Source organism: Onthophagus taurus, unplaced genomic scaffold (assembly GCF_036711975.1).
Source record: "Onthophagus taurus isolate NC unplaced genomic scaffold, IU_Otau_3.0 ScKx7SY_15, whole genome shotgun sequence".
Taxonomy (NCBI): Eukaryota; Metazoa; Arthropoda; class Insecta; order Coleoptera; family Scarabaeidae; genus Onthophagus; species Onthophagus taurus.
The window spans coordinates 615,157-634,632 of NW_027248940.1; the positions used below are offsets into that span (position 1 = coordinate 615,157).

Sequence of the window (19,476 nt, forward strand, 5' to 3'; positions counted from 1 at the left end):
TCACTTATTATCAAAGATGGAGTATTATAAATAAAACATTATATGGGCAACTTTTTACGAAGAATTCAGTGGCATTGGTAGAATTTTTTTCTCATCTTTTATTTTCGAGATTTTAGACGTAACTTTATTTTTTTAAATGGAAACCATAGTTGGCTATGACTTAAAATAATTTGTTATTTTCTTCTGATAACAAATATATATAGTTTGTGGGGTATATTTCTTATAGTTATTGAATAATTAACAAAAATTCATTTTGTTCCATCTAAATCTAATGTATGTATTTAAAAGTTAATGTTGCTATGGTGATAACCATACATACTATGATAGAATATAATGTATCAATTTTTTTGTTCTTTCTAAAACTATTGTATGTATTTAAAACTTAATGTTGTTATGGTGATAACCATACCATGAGGGAAAGCATTGTTTCCAATTATTGCCAATGTTTCTAGCAAGGACAGTAGAATCTAACAGGACCGCTACATCCATTGTATTTTTGTAGTCGACTACGGGTTGGTTGCCCGCACTCTACGTCACACTATTTGCCACGCCTGGTAACTGTCTATGTTTTTAGAGGTTATATGATAGACATTAATACGTCTAAAAACATAAAACTTCAAAACTAATATGAATACTGATGAATACGTCTAGGATATAACCTCTAAAAACACACAGCAAGCGCATAGACCATAACAACAGCTGGGCGTGAAAATAGTGTGACGTAGTTTGCAAACAGCAGATTATTTAATTTTTTTAAATATCATTTACAAAATTCTAATCTTCGATTGACATCTCCGACACGTAAATAATAAGTTAGCCCCGCTTTGTATGGTTTATACTTATTTTTCTTTCATATTCGGGAGCAGCGGCTTTTGGGTCAGACGTCTTGTTGCAGTTTCTCTTGCAGGTCATTTTGGTATGTTTTTGCATGTGGTTTGGGGAAGGACCAAATATCTATTAAATTTTCTGCTAACCGGCTGAAGATTCTTACGTGCGGTTGTCTTCTTTCTGGATATCTTGTGAAATAAAATTCCGCGGATAACGTCGCATTCTTATCTGATAACTGATAACATATAGCATTCCATCATGTTACATTTTTCATAATTTTCGAAATTCATTGTAAAGTTTTATTCAATTTTGTTATACTTTGACATTTAACATGCTGGTGCATCGTACCAGCACATAATGCCAGAGTTGTTATCGAATTTTTAAATACAAACTTTGGCAATTAGTTGATACATTATGTTCCATCATAGTATGTATGCTTATCACCATAGCAACATTAACTTTTAAATACATACATTAGTTTTAGACAGAACAAAATGAATTTTTGTTAATTATTCAATAACCATAAGAAATATACCCCACAAACTATATATATTTGTTATCAGAAGAAAATAACAAATTATTTTAAGTCATAGCCAACTATGGTTTCCATTTAAAAAAATAAAGTTACGTCTAAAATCTCGAAAATAAATGATGAGAAAAAAATTCTACCTACGCCACTGAATTCTTCGTAAAAAGTTGCCCATATAATGTTTTATTTATAATACTCCATCTTTCATAATAAGTGAGATATTCGCGATTGTCGTTTTTGCAAAATTTTCAGTTTTTGCCGATAGGGCGAAAACAAAAGACGATAGCTGTACGGAGTTTTCGGCATTAGCATTTTCTCGAAAAACGAGATCATGACATGTAAGCTACTTTTTTTCTATCTCTTTTAGTTTCAGAGATAGCCCATGCAGACATCGAAATTGGGACACCCTGTACATGAAACATTTTTGTCAAATGAATTTATTTTGTGTTTTGACAGTTTCTAATTGTCAATTCAAATTTCTATTTTCAAGTGTTACGGTGTCACAGAGATTTTAGTAACATTTTATGGAACTAATTCAAGTTGGTGACATTGAGTCATTAATTTTTCTAGTTGTCAATCTGACAATGTTTGTCTATGGATGTTTAAACACGTTCTTAGCATCGAATGCAAGGTCCACAATGATGAGGACATTGAACTCTGAGCAATTTCTCTTATTTTGAGAGGTGTACAGGGTGTCCAAATTTCGATGGGTTTGCAGGGTATCTCAGTTATTATGAAAGGTAGAAAGTTGTGGCTTGAACTTTCGCGAACCTGAGCTACTTTTTTGTGAAATTTACAATGGCGCAAACCAAATTTTCATAGCCCTCTTCGTTTTTGGTATACAGGGAGTGTTTCAAAATTTACTATTTTCAGACACCCCTGTATGTCGGTTATCCGGAAACGTAAAAATGGGTTCTAATAGATTTTTTCACGTAGAATCCAATGGTGCACGTAGAATTTTTCTAGTCATCAAGGTTTTTGAGTATTTTGAGTATTTTAGTTTTTGAGTATAAAGAGTTAAGTATTTTAGAAGTTGAGTATTCAGTATTTGAGTTGTGTTTATAACTCAAAAACCGTGATGACTAGAAAAATTCTACGTGCACCATTGGATTCCACGTGAAAAAATCTGTTAGAACCCGTTTTTACTTTTTTACTAAGTTTCCGGATAGCCGAGATACTAGATAGTAGCACAAAGGGTCACTTTACTTAAAGCGGGATTAGATAAAATTTTGTACTTAACACGTTATGAAACGGCTATCCCTGAGGAGTTATAGGTCTTCAAAGTAGAGTCTTTAATTTTTAAAATATTCAATATCTTCGTAATACATTAAGCTGGAAAACAGGGAAAACCCAAATTTGGTGTCCGTTATGAGTAGGGCACGGAACTTTTGTAACAAAACGATACGATTTCCCCCCTCCACTCCTTCTCAGCAGAAAATTTCATACAAAAGTTGTTCTAAATTAAATTCTAAAACAATTTTCTCAATAAACATTTTTTTGAGGCTATGTTCTTAATTATTGATCAAATCAAAAATTTTTATTAACAATATTTGTTTAGAATTACTTCAGGAACAGTGTTTGTTAATACAATTTTTTGCTAACTTGAAATTTTAATTTCCCTCTGAATAGTATCCTATCAAAATTAATTATCTCGATAATTATTGTTTTTATCAAAAAATGTTTTAAATAAAATTTGTTTCAATTTCGATTTTGAATCAATTATCTTAATAAAAAAATTTTACATCTCTATTAATTAAGCATCTAAGTATAATTATGTATAAAAACGGAAAAATTATTATTTTGAGGTTATCTCCTTAATTATTGATTAAATCAAAAAAAATTGTTGACAAAGTTTGTTTAGAATTGTTTCAGGTACAATTTTTGTTAACACAATTTTTATCTAACTTAAAATTTTAATTTCCCTCTGAATAGTATGCTACAAAAATTAATATTTTTGAGGTTATATCCTTATTGTTGATTTAATCAAAAAATGTTGTTAACAAAATTTGTTTAGAATTACTCCAGGAACAGTGTTTGTTAATACAATTTTTTGCTAACTTGAAATTTTAATTTCCCTCTGAATAGTATGCTATCAAAATTAATTATCTCAATAATTATTGTTTTTATCATAAAATGTTTTAAATAAAATTTGTTTCAATTTCGATTTTGAATCAATTATCTTAATAAAAAAATTTTACATCTCTATTAATTAAGCATCTAAGTATAATTATGTATAAAAACGGAAAAATTATTATTTTGAGGTTATCTCCTTATTTATTGATTAAATCAAAAAAAATTGTTGACAAAGTTTGTTTAGAATTGTTTCAGGTACAATTTTTGTTAACACAATTTTTATCTAATTTAAAATTTTAATTTCCCTCTGAATAGTATGCTACAAAAATTAATATTTTTGAGGTTATATCCTTATTGTGGATTTAATCAAAAAATGTTGTTAACAAAATTTGTTTAGAATTATTTCAGGAACAGTGTTTGTTAATACAATTTTTTGCTAACTTGAAAGTTTAATTTCCCTCTGAATAGTATCCTATCAAAATTAATTATCTCGATAATTATTGTTTTTATCAAAAAATGTTTTAAATAAAATTTGTTTCAATTTCGATTTTGAATCAATTATCTTAATAAAAAAATTTTACATCTCTATTAATTAAGCATCTAAGTATAATTATGTATAAAAACGGAAAAATTATTATTTTGAGGTTATCTCCTTATTTATTGATTAAATCAAAAAAAATTGTTGACAAAGTTTGTTTAGAATTGTTTCAGGTACAATTTTTGTTAACACAATTTTTATCTAACTTAAAATTTTAATTTCCCTCTGAATAGTATGCTACAAAAATTAATATTTTTGAGGTTATATCCTTATTGTTGATTTAATCAAAAAATGTTGTTAACAAAATTTGTTTAGAATTACTTCAGGAACAGTGTTTGTTAATACAATTTTTTGCTAACTTGGAAGTTTAATTTCCCTCTGAATAGTATCCTATCAAAATTAATTATCTCGGTAATTATTGTTTTTATCAAAAAATGTTTTAAATAAAATTTGTTTCAATTTCGATTTTGAATCAATTATCGTAATAAAAAGTTTTACATCTCTATTAATTAAGCATCTAAGTATAATTATGTATAAAAACGAAAAAATTATTATTTCGAGGTTATCTCCTTAATTATTGATTAAATCAAAAAAAATTGTTGACAAAGTTTGTTTAGAATTGTTTCAGGTACAATTTTTGTTAACACAATTTTTATCTAACTTAAAATTTTAATTTCCCTCTGAATAGTATGCTACAAAAATTAATATTTTTGAGGTTATATCCTTATTGTTGATTTAATCAAAAAATGTTGTTAACAAAATTTGTTTAGAATTACTCCAGGAACAGTGTTTGTTATTACAATTTTTGGTAAATTGGAATTTTAATTTCCCTCTGAATAGTATGCTATCAAAATTAATTATCTCAATAATTATTGTTTTTATCATAAAATGTTTTAAATAAAATTTGTTTCAATTTCGATTTTGAATCAATTATCGTAATAAAAAAGTTTTACATCTCTATTAATTAAGCATCTAAGTATAATTATGTATAAAAACGAAAAAATTATTATTTTGAGGTTATCTCCTTAATCATTGATTAAATCAAAAAAAATTGTTGACAAAGTTTGTTTAGAATTGTTTCAGGTACAATTTTTATCTAACTTATAATTTTAATTTCCCTCTGAATAGTATGCTACAAAAATTAATATTTTTGAGGTTATATCCTTATTGTGGATTTAATCAAAAAATGTTGTCAACAAAATTTGTTTAGAATTACTTCAGGAACAGTGTTTGTTAATACAATTTTTTGCTAACTTGAAATTTTAATTTCCCTCTGAATAGTATCCTATCAAAATTAATTATCTCGATAATTATTGTTTTTATCAAAAAATGTTTTAAATAAAATTTGTTTCAATTTCGATTTTGAATCAATTATCTTAATAAAAAAATTTTACATCTCTATTAATTAAGCATCTAAGTATAATTATGTATAAAAACGGAAAAATTATTATTTTGAGGTTATCTCCTTAATTATTGATTAAATCAAAAAAAATTGTTGACAAAGTTTGTTTAGAATTGTTTCAGGTACAATTTTTATCTAACTTAAAATTTTAATTTCCCTCTGAACAGTATGCTACAAAAATTAATATTTTTGAGGTTATATCCTTATTGTTGATTTAATCAAAAAATGTTGTTAACAAAATTTGTTTAGAATTACTTCAGGAACAGTGTTTGTTAATACAATTTTTTGCTAACTTGAAATTTTAATTTCCCTCTGAATAGTATCCTATCAAAATTAATTATCTCGATAATTATTGTTTTTATCAAAAAATGTTTTAAATAAAATTTGTTTCAATTTCGATTTTGAATCAATTATCGTAATAAAAAAGTTTTACATCTCTATTAATTAAGCATCTAAGTATAATTATGTATAAAAACGGAAAAATTATTATTTTGAGGTTATCTCCTTAATTATTGATTAAATCAAAAAAAATTGTTGACAAAGTTTGTTTAGAATTGTTTCAGGTACAATTTTTGTTGACACAATTTTTATCTAACTTAAAATTTTAATTTCCCTCTGAATAGTATGCTACAAAAATTAATATTTTTGAGGTTATATCCTTATTGTTGATTTAATCAAAAAATGTTGTTAACAAAATTTGTTTAGAATTACTCCAGGAACAGTGTTTGTTAATACAATTTTTTGCTAACTTGAAATTTTAATTTCCCTCTGAATAGTATGCTATCAAAATTAATTATCTCAATAATTATTGTTTTTATCATAAAATGTTTTAAATAAAATTTGTTTCAATTTCGATTTTGAATCAATTATCGTAATAAAAAAGTTTTACATCTCTATTAATTAAGCATCTAAGTATAATTATGTATAAAAACGGAAAAATTATTATTTTGAGGTTATCTCCTTAATTATTGATTAAATCAAAAAAAATTGTTGACAAAGTTTGTTTAGAATTGTTTCAGGTACAATTTTTGTTAACACAATTTTTATCTAACTTAAAATTTTAATTTCCCTCTGAATAGTATGCTACAAAAATTAATATTTTTGAGGTTATATCCTTATTGTTGATTTAATCAAAAAATGTTGTTAACAAAATTTGTTTAGAATTACTCCAGGAACAGTGTTTGTTAATACAATTTTTTGCTAACTTGAAATTTTAATTTCCCTCTGAATAGTATGCTATCAAAATTAATTATCTCAATAATTATTGTTTTTATCATAAAATGTTTTAAATAAAATTTGTTTCAATTTCGATTTTGAATCAATTATCGTAATAAAAAAGTTTTACATCTCTATTAATTAAGCATCTAAGTATAATTATGTATAAAAACGGAAAAATTATTATTTTGAGGTTATCTCCTTAATTATTGATTAAATCAAAAAATTTTGTTAACAATGTTTGTTAAGAATTGCTTCAGGAACAGTGTTTGTTAAAACAATTTTTTTCTAACTTGAAATTTTAATTTCCCACTGAACAGTATGCTACAAAAATTAATATTTTTGAGGTTATATCCTTATTGTGGATTTAATCAAAAAATGTTGTTAACAAAATTTGTTTAGAATTACTTCAGGAACAGTGTTTGTTAATACAATTTTTTGCTAACTTGAAAGTTTAATTTCCCTCTGAATAGTATGCTATCAAAATTAATTATCTCAATAATTATTGTTTTTATCATAAAATGTTTTAAATAAAATTTGTTTCAATTTCGATTTTGAATCAATTATCGTAATAAAAAAGTTTTACATCTCTATTAATTAAGCATCTAAGTATAATTATGTATAAAAACGGAAAAATTATTATTTTGAGGTTATCTCCTTAATTATTGATTAAATCAAAAAATTTTGTTAACAATGTTTGTTAAGAATTGCTTCAGGAACAGTGTTTGTTAAAACAATTTTTTTCTAACTTGAAATTTTAATTTCCCACTGAACAGTATGCTACAAAAATTAATATTTTTGAGGTTATATCCTTATTGTGGATTTAATCAAAAAATGTTGTTAACAAAATTTGTTTAGAATTACTTCAGGAACAGTGTTTGTTAATACAATTTTTTGCTAACTTGAAATTTTAATTTCCCTCTGAATAGTATGCTATCAAAATTAATTATCTCAATAATTATTGTTTTTATCATAAAATGTTTTAAATAAAATTTGTTTCAATTTCGATTTTGAATCAATTATCTTAATAAAAAAATTTTACATCTCTATTAATTAAGCATCTAAGTATAATTATGTATAAAAACGGAAAAATTATTATTTTGAGGTTATCTCCTTAATTATTGATTAAATCAAAAAAAATTGTTGACAAAGTTTGTTTAGAATTGTTTCAGGTACAATTTTTGTTAACACAATTTTTATCTAACTTAAAATTTTAATTTCCCTCTGAATAGTATGCTACAAAAATTAATATTTTTGAGGTTATATCCTTATTGTGGATTTAATCAAAAAATGTTGTTAACAAAATTTGTTTAGAACTACTTCAGGAACAGTGTTTGTTAATACAATTTTTTGCTAACTTGAAAGTTTAATTTCCCTCTGAATAGTATCCTATCAAAATTAATTATCTCGATAATTATTGTTTTTATCAAAAAATGTTTTAAATAAAATTTGTTTCAATTTCGATTTTGAATCAATTATCTTAATAAAAAAATTTTACATCTCTATTAATTAAGCATCTAAGTATAATTATGTATAAAAACGGAAAAATTATTATTTCGAGGTTATCTCCTTAATTATTGATTAAATCAAAAAAAATTGTTGACAAAGTTTGTTTAGAATTGTTTCAGGTACAATTTTTGTTAACACAATTTTTATCTAACTTAAAATTTTAATTTCCCTCTGAATAGTATGCTACAAAAATTAATATTTTTGAGGTTATATCCTTATTGTGGATTTAATCAAAAAATGTTGTTAACAAAATTTGTTTAGAACTACTTCAGGAACAGTGTTTGTTAATACAATTTTTTGCTAACTTGAAAGTTTAATTTCCCTCTGAATAGTATCCTATCAAAATTAATTATCTCGATAATTATTGTTTTTATCAAAAAATGTTTTAAATAAAATTTGTTTCAATTTCGATTTTGAATCAATTATCTTAATAAAAAAATTTTACATCTCTATTAATTAAGCATCTAAGTATAATTATGTATAAAAACGGAAAAATTATTATTTTGAGGTTATCTCCTTAATTATTGATTAAATCAAAAAAAATTGTTGACAAAGTTTGTTTAGAATTGTTTCAGGTACAATTTTTATCTAACTTAAAATTTTAATTTCCCTCTGAACAGTATGCTACAAAAATTAATATTTTTGAGGTTATATCCTTATTGTTGATTTAATCAAAAAATGTTGTTAACAAAATTTGTTTAGAATTACTTCAGGAACAGTGTTTGTTAATACAATTTTTTGCTAACTTGAAATTTTAATTTCCCTCTGAATAGTATCCTATCAAAATTAATTATCTCGATAATTATTGTTTTTATCAAAAAATGTTTTAAATAAAATTTGTTTCAATTTCGATTTTGAATCAATTATCGTAATAAAAAAGTTTTACATCTCTATTAATTAAGCATCTAAGTATAATTATGTATAAAAACGGAAAAATTATTATTTTGAGGTTATCTCCTTAATTATTGATTAAATCAAAAAAAATTGTTGACAAAGTTTGTTTAGAATTGTTTCAGGTACAATTTTTGTTGACACAATTTTTATCTAACTTAAAATTTTAATTTCCCTCTGAATAGTATGCTACAAAAATTAATATTTTTGAGGTTATATCCTTATTGTTGATTTAATCAAAAAATGTTGTTAACAAAATTTGTTTAGAATTACTCCAGGAACAGTGTTTGTTAATACAATTTTTTGCTAACTTGAAATTTTAATTTCCCTCTGAATAGTATGCTATCAAAATTAATTATCTCAATAATTATTGTTTTTATCATAAAATGTTTTAAATAAAATTTGTTTCAATTTCGATTTTGAATCAATTATCGTAATAAAAAAGTTTTACATCTCTATTAATTAAGCATCTAAGTATAATTATGTATAAAAACGGAAAAATTATTATTTTGAGGTTATCTCCTTAATTATTGATTAAATCAAAAAAAATTGTTGACAAAGTTTGTTTAGAATTGTTTCAGGTACAATTTTTGTTAACACAATTTTTATCTAACTTAAAATTTTAATTTCCCTCTGAATAGTATGCTACAAAAATTAATATTTTTGAGGTTATATCCTTATTGTTGATTTAATCAAAAAATGTTGTTAACAAAATTTGTTTAGAATTACTCCAGGAACAGTGTTTGTTAATACAATTTTTTGCTAACTTGAAATTTTAATTTCCCTCTGAATAGTATGCTATCAAAATTAATTATCTCAATAATTATTGTTTTTATCATAAAATGTTTTAAATAAAATTTGTTTCAATTTCGATTTTGAATCAATTATCGTAATAAAAAAGTTTTACATCTCTATTAATTAAGCATCTAAGTATAATTATGTATAAAAACGGAAAAATTATTATTTTGAGGTTATCTCCTTAATTATTGATTAAATCAAAAAATTTTGTTAACAATGTTTGTTAAGAATTGCTTCAGGAACAGTGTTTGTTAAAACAATTTTTTTCTAACTTGAAATTTTAATTTCCCACTGAACAGTATGCTACAAAAATTAATATTTTTGAGGTTATATCCTTATTGTGGATTTAATCAAAAAATGTTGTTAACAAAATTTGTTTAGAATTACTTCAGGAACAGTGTTTGTTAATACAATTTTTTGCTAACTTGAAAGTTTAATTTCCCTCTGAATAGTATGCTATCAAAATTAATTATCTCAATAATTATTGTTTTTATCATAAAATGTTTTAAATAAAATTTGTTTCAATTTCGATTTTGAATCAATTATCGTAATAAAAAAGTTTTACATCTCTATTAATTAAGCATCTAAGTATAATTATGTATAAAAACGGAAAAATTATTATTTTGAGGTTATCTCCTTAATTATTGATTAAATCAAAAAATTTTGTTAACAATGTTTGTTAAGAATTGCTTCAGGAACAGTGTTTGTTAAAACAATTTTTTTCTAACTTGAAATTTTAATTTCCCACTGAACAGTATGCTACAAAAATTAATATTTTTGAGGTTATATCCTTATTGTGGATTTAATCAAAAAATGTTGTTAACAAAATTTGTTTAGAATTACTTCAGGAACAGTGTTTGTTAATACAATTTTTTGCTAACTTGAAATTTTAATTTCCCTCTGAATAGTATGCTATCAAAATTAATTATCTCAATAATTATTGTTTTTATCATAAAATGTTTTAAATAAAATTTGTTTCAATTTCGATTTTGAATCAATTATCTTAATAAAAAAATTTTACATCTCTATTAATTAAGCATCTAAGTATAATTATGTATAAAAACGGAAAAATTATTATTTTGAGGTTATCTCCTTAATTATTGATTAAATCAAAAAAAATTGTTGACAAAGTTTGTTTAGAATTGTTTCAGGTACAATTTTTGTTAACACAATTTTTATCTAACTTAAAATTTTAATTTCCCTCTGAATAGTATGCTACAAAAATTAATATTTTTGAGGTTATATCCTTATTGTGGATTTAATCAAAAAATGTTGTTAACAAAATTTGTTTAGAACTACTTCAGGAACAGTGTTTGTTAATACAATTTTTTGCTAACTTGAAAGTTTAATTTCCCTCTGAATAGTATCCTATCAAAATTAATTATCTCGATAATTATTGTTTTTATCAAAAAATGTTTTAAATAAAATTTGTTTCAATTTCGATTTTGAATCAATTATCTTAATAAAAAAATTTTACATCTCTATTAATTAAGCATCTAAGTATAATTATGTATAAAAACGGAAAAATTATTATTTCGAGGTTATCTCCTTAATTATTGATTAAATCAAAAAAAATTGTTGACAAAGTTTGTTTAGAATTGTTTCAGGTACAATTTTTGTTAACACAATTTTTATCTAACTTAAAATTTTAATTTCCCTCTGAATAGTATGCTACAAAAATTAATATTTTTGAGGTTATATCCTTATTGTGGATTTAATCAAAAAATGTTGTTAACAAAATTTGTTTAGAACTACTTCAGGAACAGTGTTTGTTAATACAATTTTTTGCTAACTTGAAAGTTTAATTTCCCTCTGAATAGTATCCTATCAAAATTAATTATCTCGATAATTATTGTTTTTATCAAAAAATGTTTTAAATAAAATTTGTTTCAATTTCGATTTTGAATCAATTATCTTAATAAAAAAATTTTACATCTCTATTAATTAAGCATCTAAGTATAATTATGTATAAAAACGGAAAAATTATTATTTCGAGGTTATCTCCTTAATTATTGATTAAATCAAAAAAAATTGTTGACAAAGTTTGTTTAGAATTGTTTCAGGTACAATTTTTGTTAACACAATTTTTATCTAACTTAAAATTTTAATTTCCCTCTGAATAGTATGCTACAAAAATTAATATTTTTGAGGTTATATCCTTATTGTGGATTTAATCAAAAAATGTTGTTAACAAAATTTGTTTAGAACTACTTCAGGAACAGTGTTTGTTAATACAATTTTTTGCTAACTTGAAAGTTTAATTTCCCTCTGAATAGTATCCTATCAAAATTAATTATCTCGATAATTATTGTTTTTATCAAAAAATGTTTTAAATAAAATTTGTTTCAATTTCGATTTTGAATCAATTATCTTAATAAAAAAATTTTACATCTCTATTAATTAAGCATCTAAGTATAATTATGTATAAAAACGGAAAAATTATTATTTCGAGGTTATCTCCTTAATTATTGATTAAATCAAAAAAAATTGTTGACAAAGTTTGTTTAGAATTGTTTCAGGTACAATTTTTGTTAACACAATTTTTATCTAACTTAAAATTTTAATTTCCCTCTGAATAGTATGCTACAAAAATTAATATTTTTGAGGTTATATCCTTATTGTTGATTTAATCAAAAAATGTTGTTAACAAAATTTGTTTAGAATTACTTCAGGAACAGTGTTTGTTAATACAATTTTTTGCTAACTTGAAAGTTTAATTTCCCTCTGAATAGTATGCTATCAAAATTAATTATCTCAATAATTATTGTTTTTATCATAAAATGTTTTAAATAAAATTTGTTTTAATTTCGATTTTGAATCAATTATCGTAATAAAAAAGTTTTATATCTCTATTAATTAAGCATCTAATTATAATTATGTATAAAAACGAAAAAATTATTATTTCGAGGTTATCTCCTTAATTATTGATTAAATCAAAAAAAATTGTTGACAAAGTTTGTTTAGAATTGTTTCAGGTACAATTTTTGTTAACACAATTTTTATCTAACTTAAAATTTTAATTTCCCTCTGAATAGTATGCTACAAAAATTAATATTTTTGAGGTTATATCCTTATTGTTGATTTAATCAAAAAATGTTGTTAACAAAATTTGTTTAGAATTACTTCAGGAACAGTGTTTGTTAATACAATTTTTTGCTAACTTGAAAGTTTAATTTCCCTCTGAATAGTATGCTATCAAAATTAATTATCTCAATAATTATTGTTTTTATCATAAAATGTTTTAAATAAAATTTGTTTCAATTTCGATTTTGAATCAATTATCTTAATAAAAAAATTTTACATCTCTATTAATTAAGCATCTAAGTATAATTATGCATAAAAACGGAAAAATTATTATTTTGAGGTTATCTCTTTATTTATTGATTAAATCAAAAAAAATTGTTGACAAAGTTTGTTTAGAATTGTTTCAGGTACAATTTTTGTTAACACAATTTTTATCTAATTTAAAATTTTAATTTCCCTCTGAATAGTATGCTACAAAAATTAATATTTTTGAGGTTATATCCTTATTGTTGATTTAATCAAAAAATGTTGTTAACAAAATTTGTTTAGAATTACTTCAGGAACAGTGTTTGTTAATACAATTTTTTGCTAACTTGAAAGTTTAATTTCCCTCTGAATAGTATGCTATCAAAATTAATTATCTCAATAATTATTGTTTTTATCATAAAATGTTTTAAATAAAATTTGTTTCAATTTCGATTTTGAATCAATTATCGTAATAAAAAAGTTTTACATCTCTATTAATTAAGCATCTAAGTATAATTATGTATAAAAACGGAAAAATTATTATTTTGAGGTTATCTCCTTAATTATTGATTAAATCAAAAAAATTGTTGACAAAGTTTGTTTAGAATTGTTTCAGGAACAATTTTTGTTAACGTAATTTTTTTCTAACTTGAAATTTTAATTTCCCACTGAACAGTATGCTGTCCTTTTAATCAAGATTTTCTGAGAACGAGTGGAGGGGGGAAATCGTATCGTTTTGTTACAAAAGCTCCGTGCCCTAGTTATGAGTGTACGAAGGATATTATCTTTTAACTTTTTTTTTTAATACATTATTACTTCATTTCATGTGGTATTTAATTCTAAAACTTTTTTACTCTTATTATTGTGTTATTATTATTATTTATCTTACCTTTTCCGATTAAACAGAAAATTAACGATGATTAAATTAAACTTTAAAATTTTAATTAAATAATTAATAAAATTATTTATAGCTCGCGTAATTTGTTCTAAAAAAATTAGAGAGACATAACTGGGAAAACCCGATAACAGGATTCGACAAACGCAAATTATCAACGCGGTTTTAACCAAAATATGGTAAATTTTGGTTATTTAAATTTTACTTTGAAATTCAACCAGCCGTTTTCGACTAAACCGCATCCTACTAAACCGCGATTTTCCGCGAAATTATATAGAATTCGAAAAAATAAAATATGCCCCTCATTAAGAACACATTATTCTACCACCTATTCAAATTTGAATTTTTATCGTTAATTATAAAGTGGACAAAGTTGTCGGCACCGTCAAAAATATGAAAACCGCGGACTCGAAAATTTTCAAATTCACATACACTACTCTCCAAAATTATCGCACCACCTAAATTATGCATTAAGTTTAAAAGTTTTTTTTTTTGAATCAACGGATGGATTTTGATGATTCTTTCTTCACGATATAGGTTGATTTTTAAGGAAGAAATGTGTTGATGGTTTCTGACAATTGTCAACGTTTTACCCATATACGGGGTGTAAAAAGAAATTTATGTTTTTTTTCTAATTTTGCAACACCCTGTGTAATTTATCAGAAAGAACCACTACATTCCATTTACATTACATTAGAATGGCAACCCTTCTCTACATTTTCGAAAAATTGTTAATATTAATTTATAATACAATTTATGTAATTATTTATTTATTTATCAAATACTTTAAAAGGTTATTTACAGGTCGCAAGGGATTAACCCTTTGTGTCCCGAAAACTAATAATTTTAAACACTCATTTTAAACTGTAGTTATTATACAAGTGTATACAAGAAAGAATCTGTATAAAAAACGTCGCAATCCACACTGTAGGATTTTTAGGTACACTTTAAACTTATTCATCCAGATGTGAGGTTAGAAGTTTAGTGAAAAGTGGTGCTGTTGAATATTGTTGTTCAAAAAGGTATTTCTTTGATAAATGGTTATTAGGTGTGATTATTACAGATCATTTTAAAAAGAAAATATTGAGCTTAAATCTAAAATAAGTCTCATTCCTTAATTTCAATAAACATGGCTTCCAAGAATTTTTAAATTAGCATCTTTTTTAACTCTTTTAAATGTACGTGTTGTTTCAACATTTTTTTTCTTAATATTTTTCCAATACAACCCAACAATTATTATACATCATTTTAAAGAGAAAGCTTTGAGCTTTAGTTTAAAATAAGTTTCATTCCTTAATTTCAATAAATACGGCTTCCAGGAATTTTTAAATTAGCATCTTTTTTGACACTTTTAGGTTATTCGAAAATGTAAGTTTTGTTTCAAAATTTTTTTTCTCTATATTTTTCCAATCCAACCCAACAATTATTATACATCATTTTAAAGAGAAAGCTTTGAGCTTTAATTTAAAATAAGTTTCATTCCTTAATTTCAATAAATACGGCTTCCAGGAATTTTTAAATTAGCATCTTTTTTGACACTCTTAGGTTATATGAAAATGTAAGTTTTATTTCAACTTTTTTTTTCTCTATATTTTTCCAATCCAACCCAACAATTATTATACATCATTTTAAAGAGAAAGCTTTGAGCTTTAATTCAAAATAAGTTTCATTCCTTAATTTCAATAAATACGGCTTCCAGGAATTTTTAAATTAGCATCTTTTTTGACACTTTTAGGTTATTCGAAAATGTAAGTTTTGTTTCAAAATTTTTTTTCTCTATATTTTTCCAATCCAACCCAACAATTATTATACATCATTTTAAAGAGAAAGCTTTGAGCTTTAATTTAAAATAAGTTTCATTCCTTAATTTCAATAAATACGGCTTCCAGGAATTTTTAAATTAGCATCTTTTTTGACACTCTTAGGTTATATGAAAATGTAAGTTTTATTTCAACTTTTTTTTTCTCTATATTTTTCCAATCCAACCCAACAATTATTATACATCATTTTAAAGAGAAAGCTTTGAGCTTTAATTCAAAATAAGTTTCATTCCTTAATTTCAATAAATACGGCTTCCAGGAATTTTTAAATTAGCATCTTTTTTGACACTTTTAGGTTATTCGAAAATGTAAGTTTTGTTTCAAAATTTTTTTTCTCTATATTTTTCCAATCCAACCCAACAATTATTATACATCATTTTAAAGAGAAAGCTTTGAGCTTTAATTTAAAATAAGTTTCATTCCTTAATTTCAATAAATACGGCTTCCAGGAATTTTTAAATTAGCATCTTTTTTGACACTCTTAGGTTATATGAAAATGTAAGTTTTATTTCAACTTTTTTTTTCTCTATATTTTTCCAATCCAACCCAACAATTATTATACATCATTTTAAAGAGAAAGCTTTGAGCTTTAATTTAAAATAAGTTTCATTCCTTAATTTCAATAAATACGGCTTCCAGGAATTTTTAAATTGGCATCTTTTTTGACACTTTTAGGTTATTCGAAAATGTAAGTTTTGTTTCAAAATTTTTTTTCTCTATATTTTTCCAATCCAACCCAACAATTATTATACATCATTTTAAAGAGAAAGCTTTGAGCTTTAATTTAAAATAAGTTTCATTCCTTAATTTCAATAAATACGGCTTCCAGGAATTTTTAAATTAGCATCTTTTTTGACACTTTTAGGTTATTCGAAAATGTAAGTTTTGTTTCAAAATTTTTTTTCTCTATATTTTTCCAATCCAACCCAACAATTATTATACATCATTTTAAAGAGAAAGCTTTAAGCTTTAATTTAAAATAAGTTTCATTCCTTAATTTCAATAAATACGGCTTCCAGGAATTTTTAAATTAGCATCTTTTTTGACACTTTTAGGTTATTCGAAAATGTAAGTTTTGTTTCAAAATTTTTTTTCTCTATATTTTTCCAATCCAACCCAACAATTATTATACATCATTTTAAACAGAAAGCTTTGAGCTTTAATTTAAAATAAGTTTCATTCCTTAATTTCAATAAATACGGCTTCCAGGAATTTTTAAATTAGCATCTTTTTTGACACTTTTAGGTTATTCGAAAATGTAAGTTTTGTTTCAAAATTTTTTTTCTCTATATTTTTCCAATCCAACCCAACAATTGTTATACATCATTTTAAAGAGAAAGCTTTGAGCTTTAATTTAAAATAAGTTTCATTCCTTAATTTCAATAAATACGGTTTCCAGGAATTTTTAAATTAGCATCTTTTCTGACACTCTTAGGTTATATGAAAATGTAAGTTTTATTTCAACTTTTTTTTTCTCTATATTTTTCCAATCCAAACCAACAATTATTATACATCATTTTAAAGAAAAAGCTTTGAGCTTTAATTTAAAATAAGTTTCATTCCTTCATTTCAATAAATACGGCTTCCAGGAATTTTTAAATTAGCATCTTTTTTGACACTTTTAGGTTATTCGGAAATGTAAGTTTTGTTTCAAAATTTTTTTTCTCTATATTTTTCCAATCCAACCCAACAATTATTATACATCATTTTAAAGAGAAAGCTTTGAGCTTTAATTTAAAATAAGTTTCATTCCTTAATTTCAATAAATACGACTTCCAGGAATTTTTAAATTAGCATCTTTTTTGACACTTTTAGGTTATACGAAAATGTAAGTTTTGTTTCAACTTTTTTTTTTCTCTATATTTTTCCAATCCAACCCAACAATTATTATACATCATTTTAAAGAGAAAGCTTTGAGCTTTAATTTAAAATAAGTTTTATTTCTTAATTTCAATAAACACGGTTTCCAGGAATTTTTGAATTAGCATCTTTTTTGACATTTAGACTATGCGAAAATAGGGGGATTGCATATTTTGCTAAAATTTTATTCCAAAGGCTTTTACTGAGTGTATTTTGATATCGTTTTAATTCTGTCTGATTCTGTCACAAAGTTTCAAAATGTTTGATTTCTTGGGACACAAAGGGTTAAGTAAGTTTTAACAGATTCACAAGACGTTTCGATTTGAGGTTATAATTATAGAGTTACATCCCTTAGAAGAACAGACGTACTTTTTCGACGTGGCTATTTGAATTGTACAGCAGACATATTAAACTAATGCTATCTCTTTCTAACACACATTACTCTCTAGCGGTTTGTGAATTTTAATTTGTTACGTATGGCATTTGTAAGAGCGGAAAACGATGATTTACTGCCAGCTCTCGTGGCGTTTACTATAAGAAGATATTTACCGTTAAATCGCCAAGGTCGCTAGCGGGCGAGGAGCTAGAATCCTTTAATTTTGATGATTTCGTGTGAATATGTCAAATGGAGCGCTTAGCAATAAACGATTTCTTATGCAAGTGTTGTACGTTTAGTTCACTTTCCATAGCATCAAATAAACGATATCGTCTAACATCGTCGTGGTTACATTGTTGTACATTTTCATATAAAAAAATTTTCATATAACTGACATTTGGCTACAACTACATTCCATTCCCCGTGTTAATCCGTTATATTGAGGTTTTACTATATATAGATTTATTTTTGTGTATATTAATTTTGTTTTGATGAAAAGTGTTTAGTTCCGTGTGGAAAAGGAGTCAGAATTCGCCCCCATTATTGCGTAAAACAATCCCAACAGGTTTCGAACACACTTTGTAACTCAAACGACTTAGAAAGTATTAAAGAACATTGCCACGTCCCAAATAAATGCGATTGGCACGTCGGGCAATGGTCGAATTGTTCCGCAACTTGCGCCGGGGGTGAAGGAACCGAAACGAGATCAATTAATTGCCGCGCCCCCGACCGAACCGTAAACGACCACTTTTGCGACTCAAACTCCAAACCGGAATCATCGAGAAGATGCAAAATTTCCCGCCACCATTGCGGCGAACAATACACCACCTTTAGAATCGACAACAACGAAATCTTAAACGATTATTACGACGAGTTCAAATGGGTATTAGGCTCATGGACGAAAGTAAATCAATTAACTCCATTAATTCAATTAATTAAAGCTAAATTAAATTTGTTCTAGTGCTCTAAATCTTGTAATGGCGGCGTCCAATCGAGACAAGTCGTTTGTCGCAATGAAAAGGGGTTCACGCATGCGCAAATGTGCGATTTAGGGGTAAAACCTGAGGAACATCGGCGTTGCAATGAATTTGATTGCCCGAAATGGGTTCAGGGGGAGTTCGGGGGTTGTGATGGAAATTGCGAACAACATCGTCAGGTTAAATGCGAAAATTATGAAGGTAACTTTTTTTCCCTCTCCCCATCAAGACCCTTAGCTGCTACATATTCTTAGCTAGCCGCAATCTGCATCACTGTCTATTCCCATGTTGTCACTTTGGCCTGCATGTATATCCATGGTTTCGTTACCTGTTTCATTCGTTTTACGTGACCAAACCAAGACAGTTGTCTGTACTTAATCATCTTCTCCGTACTCTGTCTCGTCGTGTCTTTCTTGCAACACTCCGAAGGCATTTCAATTGGACCGCATTAACTCTTCAGTAAGTTTGCCCGTCTGGTCAGAAAATAATGTTCCC

General features: G+C 25.1%; 1 protein-coding gene across 1 annotated transcript in view; it reads left to right on the forward strand.

Moving 5' to 3' along the window:
* Positions 1 to 19,476, forward strand: part of LOC111422089 (ADAM metallopeptidase with thrombospondin type 1 motif A) — a 141,952-nt gene that overhangs the window by 102,020 nt on the left and 20,456 nt on the right. Inside the window, exons 18-19 of the mRNA XM_071200972.1 lie at positions 18,504 to 18,908; positions 18,966 to 19,182. Coding sequence (XP_071057073.1) covers positions 18,504 to 18,908; positions 18,966 to 19,182 — 622 coding nt within the window. The remainder of the gene's footprint in view (positions 1 to 18,503; positions 18,909 to 18,965; positions 19,183 to 19,476) is intronic.